The sequence below is a fragment of the Podarcis cretensis genome (assembly GCF_951804945.1).
Source record: "Podarcis cretensis genome assembly, chromosome: 3".
Taxonomy (NCBI): domain Eukaryota; kingdom Metazoa; phylum Chordata; class Lepidosauria; order Squamata; family Lacertidae; genus Podarcis; species Podarcis cretensis.
The window spans coordinates 70,833,452-70,852,951 of NC_137172.1; the positions used below are offsets into that span (position 1 = coordinate 70,833,452).

Sequence of the window (19,500 nt, forward strand, 5' to 3'; positions counted from 1 at the left end):
TTTATTATTGCTAGCTGCCTTGGGCATTCTTTTACGTAAAGACAGATGAAAGTATTCTGATGAAACAAAGTAAGAAGCCTCTGCTAGTTTCCAAATTGCTATGGAAAATACAGGAAATGTGTTTCAAAATATGAGCCGAGAAAGCCAACACCTCTTCTGTTGCATCAAAATGAGAGCAAGACAAAGCCACGTGGGAACACCAATTTCTATGTAATGGGCTACACATCTTCCCCTACACTAAGTCACTGCCTTCTTCGCCTATCCCAGTGTTACTCTCTCCACGATTTCAGCAACCTGACAGTGATCTTTCCTCCATGGCCAGCTGACCAAGCAGAGTGTATTATCTCTGCTTCTCCAGGTTCTATATCGGCTGCAGAGACAACCCCCCCCCCAACTACCTCTGTTAGTATGGAGCTAAGCCCTACTCTGCCAGTCTGATCTGTTGCTGCAGCACAAGCTTTTCTCAGCTTGGCTTCCTCCTTGTGCACCTTTCTTGGCACACAGTGTGTGTGTGTGTGTGTGTGTTGTGTAATATGCATGTGGCCTGCACACCAGCTTTCGCCCCACCAGCATCCACTATGCATTCCCCTATTTCTTTCCCCTGAAGGAATTTGACCCTCAGGGGGGTACAGATTCCCATGCTGCAGTTTAAAACCAAGTATATATCAAAGTACAATATGACTATAAAATGCCTTCTACTCATATGAGAAACATTTTACTGACAAAAAAAAAAAAGGTATTGTGCTTTGCTAGAAATAAGGCAGTGTAGCACTGTGGAAAATGAACACTGGCTGCCTTATTTGCCTTCAATTCCAGTGTAAGGTGCTGGCACTGATCTTTTAACACAGAGAAAGTTGATGCTGCCTTGTCTCATGAAACCAAACCTTGTCATTTGCTTCAGCTCACCCAGACTTCTTTCTGTGTTTAACTGAAGTAAGGCTACTATATAGTGGAATCATGACACATGTGGATTCCTCAAATGATTATTCAAGGCAAAGAGTAGCTGATGAATTAAATAATTGTAAGGTGTGCATTTTTCAGTCACTCAGCAACCTTTATGCTCTTTTTATACATTGGTTTTACGAAGCAAAACTTCAGAATCCCTGTGAGTAAAAAGTAAACACCTGGCTTCCCTGAACCTTATTTGTTGGTTTAAAGTTACAATATCAACTTAAACCACAAACATAATTCCCCCTTCATAATTGTCACTCTGTCACCTGACACACCCAAACCATCCCTTTCCCACCTCCAGCCTAGTATTCCACCAGCATAGTTCAAGTATCACTTTCAACATCCACAATTATGACTTCCTTTGAAGGGAGATGCTCGGTCTTCAGGAAGCACAATTTATTAGCTGCCTAACACATGTCTGCCTGCCTTCTTACAAATCACAATTGCAGAAGCCAAAGCATAATTACTAAGCACAACTATCCCTAAGGACATCAAGGCTTAAATACTGGCATGTGGCAAAGCAACACCAGGAGCACTTTTATTCTCTTTGTAAAGTACGGGGTTGATGCCATCTTCACCATGGGACTGAACACTGGTGATCCTTCGCAGGAAGTAAGCCTCAGTGGTGCACCACTGTTATGTTTTGAGACATCATTTGTCACCATAGTAGTCCTTGGCATGAATCTGCAGAATATCTCCACAAAGAGGATAAAGATAAATCATTGGCTCTATTCTTGCCATGTCAGATCTTAACAACACCCACTGCTGCTTCTTTGCTGCTTCAGAAATACTGAGCCCTAAGGGTGATACTGGTGGCTCTGTAATTCTTTTAATGTTGATGCTTTGGTGTTTTGCAGCAGAAAAGGTGTTGGCTTCTTTGATTCCGCAATCAAAAAGTTAAAAGGCATTTTTGTGCATTTTTAGCAAGTTTAGAATAAGCAAAAATTGGTACATCTTCCAGTGCAATCAGAACATTTTTAGAAAATTGAAGTTTTTCCCTTGAATTACAATAATCAGTAAAGGCAGCATTAAAAGTATCCCATACCATAAAGCCAGAAGTCATATAACCCACAAAAAAGATCTAGTTATCATTTTTGTTGCAACACAAACCTCCAAAACAAATTCATTAAAATTAGAAGAGTGAAAAGGTAATAGCAAATAAGGGATAGCATTTCTTATGTTTATTAGTAACCTGATCTAGTATTTAAGATATAATGGTGCACTGACATTGCTAGCTAGTACTACCAGCACTATTGTGGCAACAATTGCCAACTTGGAAAAGGGGAGCATGGAAATTCAAGAAACAGCTTATTGACTTTCATAACTAGCTACATAATTTTAAAAATTGTAAATTGCTTCTATTTTATGGCTTGCACTAACCATTAGCCTAGATTCTATTGCCATTTTATCAATGTAGTAGGTACCCTGAGAGAGAGCTATCCTGACTGAGTGAATACATCAAGTTCAATCCAACCTCAAACCGTGCATCAAATCCTGATGGCTGTTTGAACAGACCAACATGTCTTCTCTTACATATTATACACTGATAAGCATAGTCAGAGAGACTTTTGTATGCAGAACCAATACACATATCCATACACCATCACTGCCTGTAGAAAGATAAATTTATTTGTTTTACAGGTTCAGATTTTACTCTCAGTAATGAAATCCAAGAATTTCTTCATCATAAAAACTTGCTTTACATATTATTTACAGGTATCCAAAGATATACATAATGTCACTGCTATATCTTCTCACAAGACAACAGAGGGAGGGGGAAGCTTACTGCAATGACATACATTCAAAAAGAGTAAATTGTGGATATGCACAGTGTTTTTGGCACAGCTAACTCATTGTTAAATTCTGGCCCAAATTACAGAAACTAATGGTGTCAAATGTGACAAGGAATGACCAAAATCAGGGTGGGCACTGTAAATATTCTTTGGCAATTTGCAGCAGACTGATATAAGCAAGGAAAGAAATTAACAAGTAAAAAAAATAGAACATAAAACTCTCCCCTTTGCTCTTGTAATTGTCATTTACTGTACCAGAATTCTTTTGGTAAGCTCATGATTCTGAATTTCATTTGCCAGTACTCTCCAGATGATTCCAACCACACAGAAGTTTACTACCTAGAATCTCTCTTTCGCCACACACCCTCTTCTCTAGCAAACCAAAAATGTCCGAATTGTAGAACTGTGTGCATTAGTCAAAAGCATTACTGAAATATATTGCACATGTTCATGGTCTTCATAATAGAAATTTGAGGACTACAGCAAAGCAGGAAAAAGCTTCTGGTATTCCAATGACTGTGAATATCATCCTGGTGCCTTTTTACTTTATTAGCTCACAGCAGAAAGCATGTTTTTCTCAAAAACAAGCAATAAGAAATCAATTAGTTTACTCTTGTTATGAGCTTTTTGAATCTATTACAGATTTGATCTAAGAAATAAAAATACTGTTTAATAGCAGCATGATCTGCAATACTTTACTACACTGATTTGTGGCATTTATAAAAAGCCATTTGCAAAATATATTAAGTTTGGTTCCATTTTAAACCAAAAAAATAATGGGCTTTCCATTCCATAAGAAAATACTCTTTTGAAAAGGAACACCTGGACACTTAACTTCGCCAATCAATGTTTAGGGACAAAATTAGGTTAAGGGTTTGAAGGAACAGTATACCATATATATTAAACAGCACCTAGGCAGCTGCAGGATCAAGAAAATGAGTCCATGAATTTTATTTTTCTGCATATTTGTTTTGCAATTTGTTTGTATTATCACACTGCCATACAACAATTGTCACAGTCATTTATGCAGACAGTCATGCCATATCTTATAATGGGGGGAGGGGAACAGGTTAATCAGTGCATATTAAATTAATACTTTCCTGCCCTTTGCTGCTATATGCAGCCAAACACAATCCATTTACATTACCAAAAAAATGTAAATTGACAATTTTACTTATGTTTAAAATGAATACATCACAGTGGATTTGGACTATAATTATCAAAATGAAATTAAGCCTTTAAAAATAGTACAAGTCGTATTTCTTAACTTACCTTAGAATTTGAGTATACCATTTTAAAACACACACTGTAATGTATATCTTATAGTTCATATTGAGAAAAAATCAGTTTATGTGATTCCGTTATATGGTGATGATCCAACCCAACATTTATTGTGTTTAATTGTCAATTAACAAGTTGTGGAGACACCCACCTTCCTAAGAGAGAAAGGGAAGACTGTGGCTATAGTTTTTGCAGCTGCCAGTTGTTCTAATGGTTATTTCATAATGTACTTAACATGTGTGATTAAAAAGCATGTTTGGGAAACCCCTTGACTTTTCTATGCTTATCTTTTTCAGCTATACTTTTAATTCCATTTTAAGCACACACACACCCCCAAACCCCTGAGGTGCATTTCTAGAAGCTTTTGAGGACAACTATGCAGACAGCTTCCTAGACTTTCAGTTATTCAAGTCCAATGAGAATGAGGCGACAAAGGTGTGACAGCAGAAAATTCTAGGAAGGGTTTTTAATATGGTCCAGTGTTTCTCCCTATTGATTATAGTGCTACTTAGATTGGTTCCCTCAAAGTCAGAAGTATTCCTTTTATTAAGGATTTGGTCACTGGAAAGAGAGGCCCAAAGCTTCTAAACAGCTGTTTTACAATATTTATGGTATGCCATATGCCACAGCAGTAGACCACTGCTTTCCCCGCAACTCCAAAGACTATGAGTACACACGCATACAAATTCTAAAAAGGTAAGACACTTTATTGAATTTGATAAATTAAGAGACTATGTACTGGACTTTTATGTATCACAGGTACTTGTAAACAGAGACACTGGGTCCTTTCCATGGAAATCCTGATAATGTTCAGCAAGAAGTTATTTTCCCACGCGCTGTTCACAGTTTGAATAGTGACGGAGGGCAGAGAAGAATTCTTCATAACTGATGTTCACATGTGAAGGCAAAGAACTGGGAAAACACAATTGGAAAGAAGCAGTTAATATCCAAGTAGCATTATCCTAATCCAAGTAGCATTATACTAATCCTTGCCTTTGAACAATTTCATTGGTTTATTCTCAAGCTGATACACAGCATATCGCAGACATAACTCTGGACAAACCATGAAGTCAGAGAAATCTAACTGAAATCAAAATTTTATTGATCAAGTGGATCGGCAAACTTAAATGACTTAACATTAGAATAGATGACTACTTAGAACCGACCGGCTCTGCACAGTATTGGGACTACTAAACAGAAGGGAGAAAAGTAGAAAAATGATAGGAGACATTATTGCTCCAGCTACAGGTGCAATACTATTCAATACTACTTCACAGGTTCACTTTCACATAGCTTTTCCGTTGACAAGACAGTCAAGTATGATATGACACACCTTTCCAGGTAATGCTTTTGTTAACCTTCTACTGAAGGGAAGTCAAGCCAAACACATGCTTTCTTGTATCAGTTTTGGCACTGTCTTACTACATTAACAGCTCTTCAACTAACTTCTGTTTTCAAGGATAGTTATAATTCCATATGTGGAATGATTCAGAAATCCAAACCCCATTCTAGAGAACTTCAGAAATCCAATCTTCATTCCTCAGCCAGAATTTAGTTTCAACCATTTCCTTTAATTCTAAAGATTTGCATAGTGACAGATGAGAGTTAATCATGGATTGTATGAACCAAGTCATTATTTGACTGTACTGAGCTGGTTACAGTAAGTAATTTTCTGATACCACAGAACTATTCACACAGGAACACTTGTATGGAAGATACTGAATTTAGTGTGCCTTTTACATGAAACAGTACTTTAGAGTGTTGTGCCTGATCGACCTGGCCCTTTAAGAAACACACAACAGGGCAGATTCCAAGAAAATTTACAAAGCATGACTGATGCATGTTAAGATTACAGAATCAAGATTACAGTGTGGAAGCCTGCCAAAAAGCCCTACAACCTAAGTGCTGATGAATAATGCACAAGCATGACTGGAGTGAAGGGGGAGATTTGCTGTGTAGCTAATGTTTATGGGAAGACCATCTGTAACTTCCAGAGATACTTAGCACTTTTTATTCCCAGGTCTAAATCTTAATTCTTTGAGTTAAGCCATGCTTATGCAGGAACCATTAATTGAATGGGTTCAGTTGCTCTGGAAGGCAACTTACACCTGGTGATTGCCACAGATGATGTCATCCTAGACCAGTGGAGAATCAGCAGCTTGCAAACCAGCCCACAGCACCTGCTCCTTGCCACTCTCCAGCAATTAGGTCAGGAAGAAAGGCTTTCTTTCAAGCCTAACTGCTGCACAAGGAGCACACGTTTTTTGGACAGATCAAATCTAGGGTGGGGAAATCACTCCCTCTGGTAATTATTCTTGGAAAACAAGCTAAAATCTTTTAGGAGAAATTGGTCTCCTCAACTGTAGCTATGCCCACTTTTGTCCTAGCCATGCCTGCTGCTGGAATGTGGCTTCTGGAAGGTTGCCCAGGAGGAAATACAGCACTTGGGCAGAAAAAGAAAACACTACCCCTCCCCTCCCCTTGACCTTTCTATAGCTTTTAACACAGTGGGTCCCATAATATTAGACAGGCTTTTGCTTCTGATGCAGGCTTTTTTTTTGCTCTGCTGAAGAATATTACTATGCTGAATGGGGATCTGTCTTATGGGTACAGTGAAGCTCTGTTAAATCAGTATCTAGCAGCAAAGTACCTCTCATTATGATTGGGTTCCTATAGCCAAGTAACCCCTGGGGTAGGAGACACACTACTTCTACTTCACACATACACTCATGAAACCAGGCTTGAAGTGCAATATTTATTTTCTTCCCCCACTGGAATGGTATAGAGAACATATTCTTGGTATACACTTGGTAGAACTAAGCCTGCTGCTGATCTGCTTTGTAGTGGTAGCAGGCTTCAATTCTCTAACCTACGATTTAAAAAATCTAGATGTTTCAAACTATTTTAATTCATGCTAAAGGGTGAAGTTAGGAATAGTAATCTCTGTAACCAATTTCAAGTTCAGATCTATGTGAGGGTAGATATTCTACATCTATTAACATGGAAAACTAGGATGTGATCTCAATGGGCAACATGAAGGTTATTTGGGATCAGAATGTCCTGCAACATCTTTCAACAGTCTTTTGGTATTCAGAGTAACAAAATAAATGGCTTTCCTTCTCTTATTACAAATTTATTATACTCCTAACAAAATAATAATTATTTTTCCTTTCACAAGTTGACCACACATTTTGCACCTTTATAAAAAGTGGGAAACTATATATCAACTAAAGGAAAAGAAACTGTCAGAATGCTTTTAATAGGGGCTTTTGAGAACTATTATTATTTGGGGCATGATGACAAGAAGAGCATATTCACTGATAAATGTAACTACTGAAAATCACACATGAAAGTTTGAACACAAAGGGTCAAAGCCACTTGCAATACAAAGTAAATGTTCCAAGTTACACACAACTATGTATAGTAAACTTACACAATCTCTGTCAATCGGATCTGCCATGGAAGAAATCCTAATACACTGTCCACAGGACCAAACTTTAATATTAATTCTGGGTCAGGAAAGCCATTAGTACCTAAAGAGAGTAATAGTTTGGGGTTGTAGAATTAAGACCATCTTGTTACATTAGAGCTTTAACACATCTTCACATACAATGTGCATTTCTTACAAATTATTTTCCATAGAACAGTACCAAATATTTTAGAGAGGACATCACTTAGGCCCCATAAAAATGACCTCAAACAATTTGACAGTTAACTACTGTGTGCAAATTTAGTTGGTATATAAAGATAAATATTACAATTACAATTTTGATTATCCAGTTTGAACAGTGCTTAAAAAAATTATCATTCTTTGGTCTTTATGATAGTTTAACTGAAACACTGCCGTGTCCACTGACTTTGGAATTTACTGAAAGCAAGTATGCTTATTACTACTTTGCTCATTTAGAGCAAAGGAAATCGGAATCTCTGTTAGCTTTATTTTATTGCTATTTCTAGCATCCAGTTTACAGTAAAAGACTGCAAATTCAACTGTTCAATCAGTGTTTTAAGCTTCCAGTGTTTTCAGAACCACCATGCAGTGGCTGTAGTTCAAAGTGCAACCTTCTAAGCTGCTTTGAGAGCCAAACGCATAAAAGGACGTGTCATTATTTTTTGTTGTGGTAATAGTGCCCATGGCTAAAGAAAGCAAGGTACAGTTTCATTTTAAAGAAGACATGTCACATCTCCAGCAAGTGTTTCAAGAAAGTCAAAAAATTATTTAGCTGTTCACTCAATTCTTTTTCACATTGCACACATGCCTTCTTTGAATCACAACCCTTGTCTTGATTTCAAAAAAGGTGATTGTACTATCAGCAGTAATTGCTGTTACTGCATGACATATTCCTTCTTCAGGCTAACTTGAAGGTGGAGGTGTCCAAAGCAGCCAGAATTTGCTACTGCCATGCAGTTTGCTCCCGTTTGTAGTATGGATCTTTTATCTGACGTTATGTTGAACTTCAGAAGCCCTTCCGAGCAGTATGAAATCTGCTTTCAAATGCCTCCAAAGCCCTATACAGGTCTGTATTGGCCCACACCTGTGTTCCACTTTGTGCTATGGCAGACATTTATCTTTTAACCTGACACAGTAATTAATGGCAGCCAGGAACATACATTTGTGACATCAGTGTATATATCCACAGTGAACTTGAACATTTCCTCATCGAGCTGTAACATAGCTAAACAAAAGCAGATAAAACAATTCTGCTCGCTAAAATGAAACACTGCCAAATGGTAAATTTAGTGAGGCATTACAGTTTGTTTTTAACAGCACTTAATGTAACAATCTCCTGGCACTACTTAATAAAAAAAGCAGTTGCACTACAGCTGTCAAAATAAGTTTCCCCTGAAATTCCTTTATAGCCAAATTTCAATTGGCAATTGAATAAAATTTACCTCAGATGGCTTGGCTGAAGCAATTCTCTCCAAATTACTTTATGTGCTATAACAAATAATGAGTCACTCACGTCCCACAAGCAATTAAATTTCTTTGAAATGCACAACACTACATAGCATACACCAAAACACTTGTGGGAAATAGATATTCTGTGAAGCAGCCCTCAGAATCTGCCAGTTTGAAGACTGTGCACAATGGGTATGAGCTCTAGATACAAATGTGTTTGGGTCTGGGAAAATTACTGTCACCTGATTAGCCACACCCCCCACACCACTTTTCATGAGGGGTAAACAACTTCAGCCATCATACTTACTAGTTAATAAGTTTTCCAAGACGTCCATATCCAGATCTGTGCATTTTTTTTGTTTTTGTGCTACTAAGTGGCAAAATTTCTGAGCTGCTTTTACTATATCTGTCTTCCCATCCTCTGAAGACAGCACATTCAGTGTAGATTGGCAATTTAAAACTGCAACAAAAAAGAAAGAACTTAAAGCAACTAAATGGAAATGGAAGAAGTCAGCTTTACTTGAAGTTCACCTCTCACTTGCAAACAGGATAAACATCATTCTCCCAAAGCCAGTGAAGGCTCCCAGCAGCAAGGTTATTTTAAATTTAATTTACAAAATGAACCTTCTGTAAAGAATCACAAGAAACGCTTGCTAAAATATTAATAGTTCAGTAAAAGTTTAATATCAAAACTTAAAACATTTAACTAAAACTGCCAGTCATTTCTGTAAAATAAGGCATTCACACTCAATTCCAGCTATCAGCATATGCTGAGATGTTCATGGGATTTATTATACTCATGGAGATACCCATTAATTCCCATGCAGGGAGTTAATCAATGTTTGTGGATCAGATTTGGGTGTCCAGGAACTTTCTAGTTCTCAATAACAGTACAGGATTTTCAAAATAAGAAATCTTACCTTGATCTGTTTTATCTTGATTTGCAAACTTCACTGTATATTTGGAACAGTCAAGATTTAACAATTCCTGCTGCTGCTTTAGGATTTCATCCATTAGCCTTGAATTATTTCTCTTGAAAAAACCTTGCAAAGAGAAGAGAAAGAAGTACTGGCTAATTGATCATCATTTTCCAGGTAATCTATGTCAGTATTTTTATAGATCTCTAGAATCATATAAATAGTTTAATTATTTTTCTTTTTAAAAAAATCCAAGGAGATTTGGGCATCATTTACCCCCTGAAGAAAAACATGTAGAGGCTAGCCATCTTACAGAAACTTGTATGAATTTTCAATTTGACATCAAATAGTTGAAGTTCTCATACCAAACCATGGTTTTTGCTACTCTCTCTCTCTCTCTCTCTCTCTCTCTCTCTCTCTCTCACACACACACACACACACACAGAGGAAACAATGGTTTGTCTGCTTTTGTTTTGTTTTCAGCTGATGCAGTAGTTCCTAGAATTACGGAACATTAATTCATGTATCATGCCAAATAGTAGCTAAGCTTCCTTAAGCACAGCTTTCAGCCATCTGAATTTGAGAAAAGCGAACTACAGTTTGGCAACAGATACCACAAACAGATACGACTGGAGATTAGTAATCCTGCTGAAATCAACTACAGTGGTGCCTCGCAAGACAAAATTAATCCATTCCGCGAGTCTCTTCGTCTTGCGGTTTTTTCGTCTTGCGAAGCACGGCTATTAGCGGCTTAGCGGCTATTAACGGCTATTAGCGGCTTAGAGGCTTTAAGAAAAAGGAAACAAACTCGCAAGAACTCGCAAGACGTTTCGTCTTGCGAAGCAAGCCCATACGGAAATTGGTCTTGCGGAACGACTCAAAAAACGGAAAACTCTTTCGTCTTGCGCGTTTTTCGTCTTGTGAGGTACCACTGTACTATATCCAGCTAATATAAACAGAATTAATTATGTTCCAATTATTCCACCTTCAAGGATTAAAAAATTAAAAGCAGATCATCTTTTAAACAGTAATCAGATGGCCCAGCCTAATTTAATATAAATAGCAGAGCATCATGTATGCTACCCTAAGCTCTTTGAAGGAAGGGCAGAATAAAAATGTAATTAACAGAAGAAAAAACAATAAGATTAAAGTTCCAAAGTGAAAGTATGGATTTCTATTTGCAATTTTTTAATATAAACGTTATTCTTGCAATTTTATACTGCATTTATTTTGTGTAGCTGCTTGATTGTCAGTAGTCTTGATTTTAAAGGTGAACTGAAGAACTTGAAGACATCATTAACACATGTTCAAGTTTATTTTTGCCCAATTTGAAAGTGTCAGGTGGGTGACATTTTTTGAGCTTTCCCAAACAGCCAATCTTAAGGCATGGATTTCCATGTGGGATCCTACGGGTAGAGTTTCATGTATTGCTAAGTTGGGTATGGCACTCCAAAAAGGTTTCTCGGGGGGGGTATGGGAAGAAAGGGAATATATGTTGCATAAACAGTCTTCTGTTTCTACAACTTTATATCCAACCATTTGTTACTACCAGAATCCACAAGTGCATGTCCAGGATACAAAAACTCTACTGAAGGTACACCTAAGACTTTGGGCGTATCTAACAGTTTTTGACGCCCTGCCCCCACCCCAAAAGACTGCATTAACTGGAGCTGCATTAACTACTAACAACTACTGTCACATGACCAAAGTGCTGATTGAGACATCCAACCCCAAAGTACAGAGTGAGTTGCATGGCTCTTGGAACCCAGCCAATTCTTTCAACACTTTTACCCAAAATGATTTATTTATTAGAGTTTAACTTGGCAGCATTATGAACTCCAGGTTATGTAGTCTACCTTAAAACCAGGACTGAATTGTCATGTAAATGAGGCCAATGGGTGCTAAATCTAGCTAAGTCTCAGCCTTTGTTTTAAATAAAAACAAAGAAAAAACAAACACATGCTGCTGGGCACAGACCAGAACTACTGTTAACCAAGCTGTACTTGTCTGAACAAGTAGCAGCAGCTGTAGAGGTGACTTTGCACAATAAGATGTTATGACTCCCACAGACCTTGCAGTTGAACCTGGCAAATAAACTTTGAGTACTTTCTGTAAGAACAGTCCTGCTGGATCAGACCAAAGGCCCATCTAGTGCAGCATCCTGTCCTCACAGTGGTCACCTGAAAGCAGAACCTGAGTATAACAGCATTCTGATCGCATTCACACCACTTGCCTTTCTTCGCAACTGGTATTTGGAGGCATGCTGCCTTCAACATGGAAGGTACTGTCCAGCCACCATGGCTCCATCAATATATTTAATCTTCTTTTAATCCAAGTTGGTGGCCAACACTACATCCTACAAATAAACTATGCACAGTGTGAAGTGACTCCTTTTGTCTGTCCTGAATGTTCCAAAATCTGTCCAAGTTAAGTGGTTCCCAACTGTACATATGTGACTATATAGGTATGACACACCAATCAACTGCTACTGTGCTATAAAAATAGGCTAAAGACAAGGCCAGGTGCAGCTTTTCTGGTTTGAGTGCCTCACGAGCTGCTGTTATTGTTATTGTTATTTACTTGTACGCTACCCATCTATGTAACTGGGTTGCCACAGCCACTCTGGGCAGTTTCCAACAGAATATAAAAAGCACAATGAAACATCAGATATTAAAAACTTCATGATACAGAGCTATTCATTACTATCAGAGTTAATATTTCTTAGCTTTCTGAAAACTGGAGGCACCATATTTTCTTTATGTGCAGTTGTTTGTCAACTTTATTAGCCCCCCTCTCAAAAAAAAAAAAAAAGTTTAGCAAGCATATAATTTATGTTTTCCTTTATATTGGTTCCAGCAATTTTTTTAGTTTTTAGTTTCTTTAAAACTTTTAGTACTCAAATTATTTTCTTGAAACCATTCCTACCCCTTCTTAGGGCTAGCATTACAGAAATGTTCCTTTGATCTCTAGGGGCCTAAGATATAAAGTTAATATGAAAATGGTTTATATATTTTTGTACCAGGTATTTGCCTGCAAATAAAGAGTTGTTATGCTTTCAGCAGAATAAACTAATTGCCTTTTCTGCATTAGGCAGAGAAGTGTCCAACAGGTTTTCAATTATAAATCATCTTGTAGAAGCCTTGCTGTGTGGGAGTGCTATCCATTAAAGCCTACAGAACTTTTGTTCAGCCCATACAAATAGGTCAAAGTTACTTTCACAGAAGATAACATTCCCTAAATTGTTATTAGTCATCCATTAAAGCCTATCTCAGTATTGGCGTCTTTAAAATCTGAGTTGTATAAAAAATTTAGAATTGTGACATGTTGAGGCTTAGATTAATGTATTTAATACAACTGTAGTTCTGTTACATACAATTATGTTTCATTTTAATGTGTATTTCTTACGAAAGTTAATTGCATCTTTTTAAAAAGTAAGCAGTCTTTTTAATATTCAGTTTTAAAAGTTGATTGGTTCATGAATATTTAAGAAAAAAATCACAATAGTATTATTATGCATTTACCATCCTATAATTAAACAGGAACATTATTTTTTTCAACACATAAGCAATTTTATAATGCTTCTCATTTCTGCTAGTACAGTGGTACCTTGGGTTACAGATGCTTCAGGTTAAAGACTCCACTAACCCAGAAATTGTACCTTGGGTTAAGAACTTTGCTTCAGGATGAGAACAGAAATCGCACAGCGGTGGCGCAGGAGGCCCCATTAGCTAAAGTGGTACCTCAGGTTAAGAACAGGTTCAGGTTAAAAATGGACCTCCAGAACGAATTACCGTAAGTTCTTAACCAGAGGTACCACTGTATAGCTTCTGGATCTGTCTGAAGTTCTGTTTCCACCTTGCTCTTGATAGTCAAGCTTCTAATTTATACATAAAAGACATTTGAAATTGAGGAATCCCTATGTGTACTAGTCAGTCTCTCTTTATGGAATTTAATTCCACCTAAGAAGACATGTGTTTAGAGACATACAAAAATTTAAAACTGGACATATCTAGAGCACCTGTCCACAGGTCTGGATTTTCCTAACCAGCATGCATAACTGAAGCTGAATCCTGAAAACGGAGGGTGTTATGTGTTCCAAGTTCCCATATCCAGAAGATAAGAAGGCAGCCTGCCCTGGATAAGGTTGCACCCCCTGGGATGTAGCATATCTGCAGCCTAAGGGTGTTCCTTGATTCAGCACTGCCCCAGAGGCTCAGATGGCCTCGGTGGCTAGGAATGCCTTTTTTCAGCTATGGCTAGTTCACTAGCTACATCCCCTTTTGGACAGAGATGACTCAGCCACTGCACTCTATGTCCTGGTAACTTCCAGAATACATTACTGCAATGTGCTCTACATGCAGCTGCCCTTAAAAGATTACTTGGAAACTTCAGTTGATCCAAAATGCAGCATCCACATTACTGGCTGGGGTTTCATTTAGATCTCCTATAGCCCCAGTTCTGAAACAGCTGCACTGGTTAACAGTTCCTTTCCAGCCCAATCAAGGTACTTACATTAGTGTTTAAAGTTCTAAACATGCAGGGCCTAGATATCTGAAAACTGTCTCATTTCCTACAGGTCCTCTTGACTGCTAAGATCAGCAGAGGGGGCACTTTTAGTAGTTCCTCTACCCTTAGAAGCTTGAGGGGTGGTGAACTGGGAGACGGCATTCTTTGTGACAGTCCCCAGGTTGCATCTGGCACCTTTACTATACAACTTCCAACAAATTCTGAAGATGCAGCTTTCTTAATTCTGGCTTTTGACACTTGACATATACATTTTTAGGATCCACCTTGTTTCTGTGACTGTAGGCTGTTTTGAAATGTTTTAATACAGTATTGTGTTTTGTTTTGTTTTAAATATTGTGTTTTAATATTGTAACTCTCCTCGGACCTCAGGTTGCAGAAAAGGTAATTAGTAACAACAACAACAACAACAAATTGTTAGAATGCAAGTATGTATCGAGTTGCTATTTGCCATCACCTTCACCCTGTAGGCTGTTCTTATTAAAACATTCTCAAAAAACAAAAAGTTTATGTACTTCATTCACACAGATATTGTCAAATTGAGTGAAAATAATATTAGAAGTATAGTTTCAAATGGCATAAATAATTTAGAAAATACATTGATACATATTTCTTCTCAGTAATGCTTGATTCCTCCTTCCGTTTGAGATATGGTAGCTGTTTCAGCCTGGGGAGCTGGGAAAGAGATCCTGTGAAGTGGAACAGCTACATCATGTCCAAAAAAACTGTGCTCATTTTAAATTGTTTTTTAATAGTTGCTGTATTCTTGCCTCTTCACATACCTTTAATAGTTGTATCGAACACTCCATGCTCGTGTATCTAAGGCACTGAAGAAGAAAGGACCTAGAAACAACTACTCGGGATAACTAGCTAACCTGTAAGATGACTCCTTGGGAATGTAGGAGCTAATGAGGGATTGGCTCATACCACATTTGTTCAATCTATTTATTTAGTTTTCTGTAGTTTAGATCTTAAACACAGAGGTCACTTCTGATTTATTAGAAAAATCAAAACACCTCTCCCCAGTGCTTTGTAAAAAAGAACATTATTGAAGTAAGCACTTGACAAATGCATTTGGATGCAGTGGCAGAAGCACAGCCTCAGTGGAAGCACCATTTATGTGAAAGAGGATCTTTTGGTTCCCTTGCACCAAGCAGTCTGCTTTTAGCTTTCACAAGGATGAAACAAGGCCTCTCCAATGCCGTTGGAGGCAATGTCAGCTGACAAAGTGAACCGTTCCAATCTCTCCTACCCTATAGCCTGCTAACATGATTACACATTTTATATAGTTACTCTCAAAATAAAGGTTCAATGTAACACAAGAGTTGTTTGCTTTTTCAAGCGTACTATGACTAAAGATGACTTTAGAATTCTAGCAACAGATGTCCATGAATCAATGCTATGTCCCAGCCTTCTCCAGCTGGATTCCCTCCTGATGTTTTAGATTATAACACCCAACGTCTCTAACCATTGTCCATGGGTCCCAAACATTTGATGAGTATGATATTGGGGGAGATTATTATAACCTATCACCACCATTGCAGCAGCAGCAGCAGCAGCCAAAAACTATCTTCTAAGCTTACAAAAGAGGCCTAAATGCTGACAGTTTCAGAACTTGACCTCTAAAAGATTTCCTACCCCATGGGTACTAGTAGAATTCCTATTCCAAATATTCCAAAAAGAGAAAATGTGTCTGCTGCATAGTATTGTTTGTCATATGAAATATTAGCTATAAACAGAATACGGATGTATGGAATTGAATTGTGACTTTTTATTCTTAATTGGTCTGTTTCCAAAACCAGTTTCAACTACAGTTTGTTGAAAGCTTGATTTTTTAAAAAAAGTAACTTTTTGAATGCAGCTAAATATCTGAATACATATGCCCCTGTGTAGTATCATAAAATCAATTGTGCTTATGTTGTTGCTTTTAATGTATGCAAGATGGAAAACAGCTTCTTAAGTGATTCACTTCAAAGTATGACAACCATCAGCATGTGAATCTGAGACTAAGTAGTCATATGAAATTTAAATAACATGCTTGTACTTATTAACAAATTAAATTAAACCTACACATAGTTGCATCATTTGCTGCTGCTTCGGGCTTGATTCTTCAAGGCAGAAAAAATGTCTTCTAAAGTTCAAAATATAATACAGCATCAAATATTTCTCTCTTTTGAGGCTACAGACTAATGCTCTTGGTTGAAACCTTAAACTACCACCACTATTTCCCATTTCCCTGCAACCTAACTACATCACAAACACAGTTTGCATGATAGGATCTGGTCAGAAAATAGAACTGATTTGTACTGTTCCTTATTGGTCAGAGATGGGGTTCAGATAGAGAGGAATACCTTCTATCATTTTGTTAGACAGGGAATAGGGAGGGGTAAGAAAGCAGCACTGGTTTTCAATTAAATGACTTTGATACATGTACCCAGGTGAGCTCTTGGGGCAGACTTTCTCAACCTGTGGGTCCCCAGATGTTGTTGAACTACAACTCCCATCAACCCTAGCTAGCAAGGCCAGAGCTCAGGGATGATGGGAGTTGTAGTCCAACAACATCTGGGGACCCACAGGTTGAGAACCGCTGTGGGAGTCTGCCTTTCTATGTGTGGATAAATGATAAGATATGCACAATATAAATGTGATAAAGGGTCTTTTAGTTATTCTTTCTCTATTCTTTTTTCTCTGTACAGTTGTGTTTTGTATTTTCTTATAAATTAGTTTGAATTTTATTGTTTAATGTTAAAAAACTTTCATGTACATTGATCATCCTTTAACAATTCTGCCCCCTTGCCATGGCAAGTGATACATTGCTCTCTGGCAAGAGTGAGAAGCAGAAACCCACCTGCTTCCTTCCTGATTAAGTTGAGAGGAGCAAAGACATCCCTCTCTTGTGTTGGGATATGGGGAAGATTGTCACCCACCTCTCCAGCTCCACATTTGGAGCTGGCTGTTTGCACAGTGGGTGGTCCAAGAAGTGTCTATTCACCACTGCAAAATGAGCATCAGCCTTTTCCCTCCAGCTGCATCTGGAAAAGGCTGGAGACAGGTGGTTGACAGCTGTGGCACTCTGTGTATCTCCTCCATCCAGTCAAGTCCCAGCCTTGAAAAGTGAAAAGTGGTGGCACTTTGAGCTACACTTCCACCCACTGCATAAATAAGCCCCAGCCTTTTGCTCTACAGAGAAAGTCTGGGACTTGTTTGGGTAGCAAGGGTGTTGATGCAGCTACCTAGCCCTTGCTCCCCCTTTCCCAGCCCCAAACCTAGAATTAGAAACAGTGGTGGTATGATTCCAGCAATTACACTGGGCTTCTGAGGTCCTCTGATGCCTTACACAATTCCTGGGAATCACCTACCTCTTCCACAGCTCCAAATTTGGACCTATAGAAGAGGAGCAAGGGATTGTTCAACCTCAGGCAGTGATGCAGTCCAGGTAAGGGATCAACAGCCCAAGCTTATGCATGTATATTCAAAACAACATGCCACTGTGTTTATAAGAGGTTTACTCCCAAGCACAAGAGTAAATGTGCACAGGATTGCAATGAAGGGGAGAGACAATGTCCTGGCAACCAGAAACAGGGCATTGCATTTGACTAATACACAGAGTCATTGAAATCCTTGGACTCAAGACAAACTCACCTTCATTCATTTCAGCGGGTCTACTCTGAGCTGCCTTGTTTGTGGCACTTTAACTGTTATGGCGGCACATCTGACGAGGCATTCCTCAAATCCTTTGCAGCAACAAAGGTGCAATTGTGTGCAGTTACCTGGCAATAAGCCCCGTTCAACAGAGGTCTTTGTATCCTTAACCCCCACCCCATTGCCCATCTGTCACCCCTTTCAGATGCCACCAACACACCCTACACTTGTGTTCTCAGAGGAGGCACATGCGACTTCCCTGGAAGTTGCCTCCCGGTATGCACGGGTTGCCTTTATTTATAGTAAACTGTTAACTTAGAAAAAACGTTTCTGAACCGAGCAAGGGCAAGGTCACGTCCTCCGCATGGGATGGGAGAAGAAAATCGAAAGGGGTTTAGGGAAAGGACAAGCGGACAAGGCGGGTGGCCGAAGGGCGGCTCCGAGGGCAACTCACCTTCTTGGTCGTAGACGGTGACATAGGAGATGCCCACCGCCATGCACCACACCACCAGGCTGGCCATGTCCGCGTAGCTCTGCTCCTCCTCGACCACCACCAGCCCGACGTGGCCCGGCAGCTTCTGCAGAGACTTCCCGTCCTTGCGCCACCGGCCGCCGCCTCCTCCTCCGACCACCTTCCGCCCTGCCGCCGCCGGCCTGTGGTAGGCGAAAGCCCCCGTGCCCACCGCCGCCGGGGCCAGGAGAGCCCGCGAGGCGACGGCGGCCGCGGCCGAAGCCGCGCGCCGCCGCCAACGGCTGAGCCACGAGCCGCGACCTCCGAACCAGCCTCGGAACCAGGCGAAGAGCGCGCGCTGGACGTGGAGGAGGAGGTGCAGCAGGCGCCACAGCAGCTCGTGCGCGACGCTCATTGGTCTGGGCGGAGGACGGCGCGAGGGAACCGGACGCGGGAAAAGGAGAGGCGGCGGCGAGAGAGGAGGCGGCGGCTGCTGCTGTCGCGAGGGAGGCTCAGCCGCAGTGCGAGGCGAAAACCATCTCGCCTTCCTTTCCCTCACGGACACGGTTTTATCTGCCCGGCAACCTCCGTTAGCGCCGCCATCTCCATACCTGCCCTGACCTTTCCCCTCTTGCCTACGCACGAGCCGCCCATTGGCCGAGGCGATGCCGCCGAGGGCCATTTCCGGGTTGGTGGAGCGAATGACGTGGCCGCCTAAAGGAAAGGGCGGTGTCTCCGAGCTGAATTCCAAGATGAACGGGAAGGCGAGTTCTCCGCCACCTACGGCGGCGGCCCTCGGATTCAGCACGTGTTTTCCTCATGCACAGCGACATCTAGCGGCGGGAGTGTGCGCCGGCTGCTGATAGTCGCGCTGCTTAGGTTGGAGAGCGCTGCCTGACTTTGCCTTTTTCACTCCTTTAGTTTGCTCATTTTCGGTCACTGACTCTGCATAAGAGGCCACCGTACGCAACAGTTTCATCATCCGTGAATATATACTCTTCCTGTGACCAAACAAACAAAGATGCACTGAAGGAACGACCA

At 39.9% G+C, this 19,500-nt stretch overlaps 1 protein-coding gene across 1 annotated transcript; it reads right to left on the bottom strand.

Moving 5' to 3' along the window:
* Nucleotides 1-4,711: 4,711 nt before the first annotated feature.
* NUS1 (NUS1 dehydrodolichyl diphosphate synthase subunit) lies at nt 4,712-19,380 on the bottom strand. The gene is made up of 5 exons (XM_079970809.1): nt 18,463-19,380; nt 9,846-9,968; nt 9,233-9,385; nt 7,459-7,558; nt 4,712-4,937 (listed from the first exon to the last, which is right to left on the bottom strand). The coding sequence occupies exons 1-5, from the start codon at nt 19,139-19,141 to the stop codon at nt 4,847-4,849; spliced, it is 1,146 nt and encodes a 381-aa protein (XP_079826935.1). The 5' UTR covers nt 19,142-19,380; the 3' UTR covers nt 4,712-4,846.
* Between the last annotated feature and the right edge of the window lie 120 nt (nt 19,381-19,500).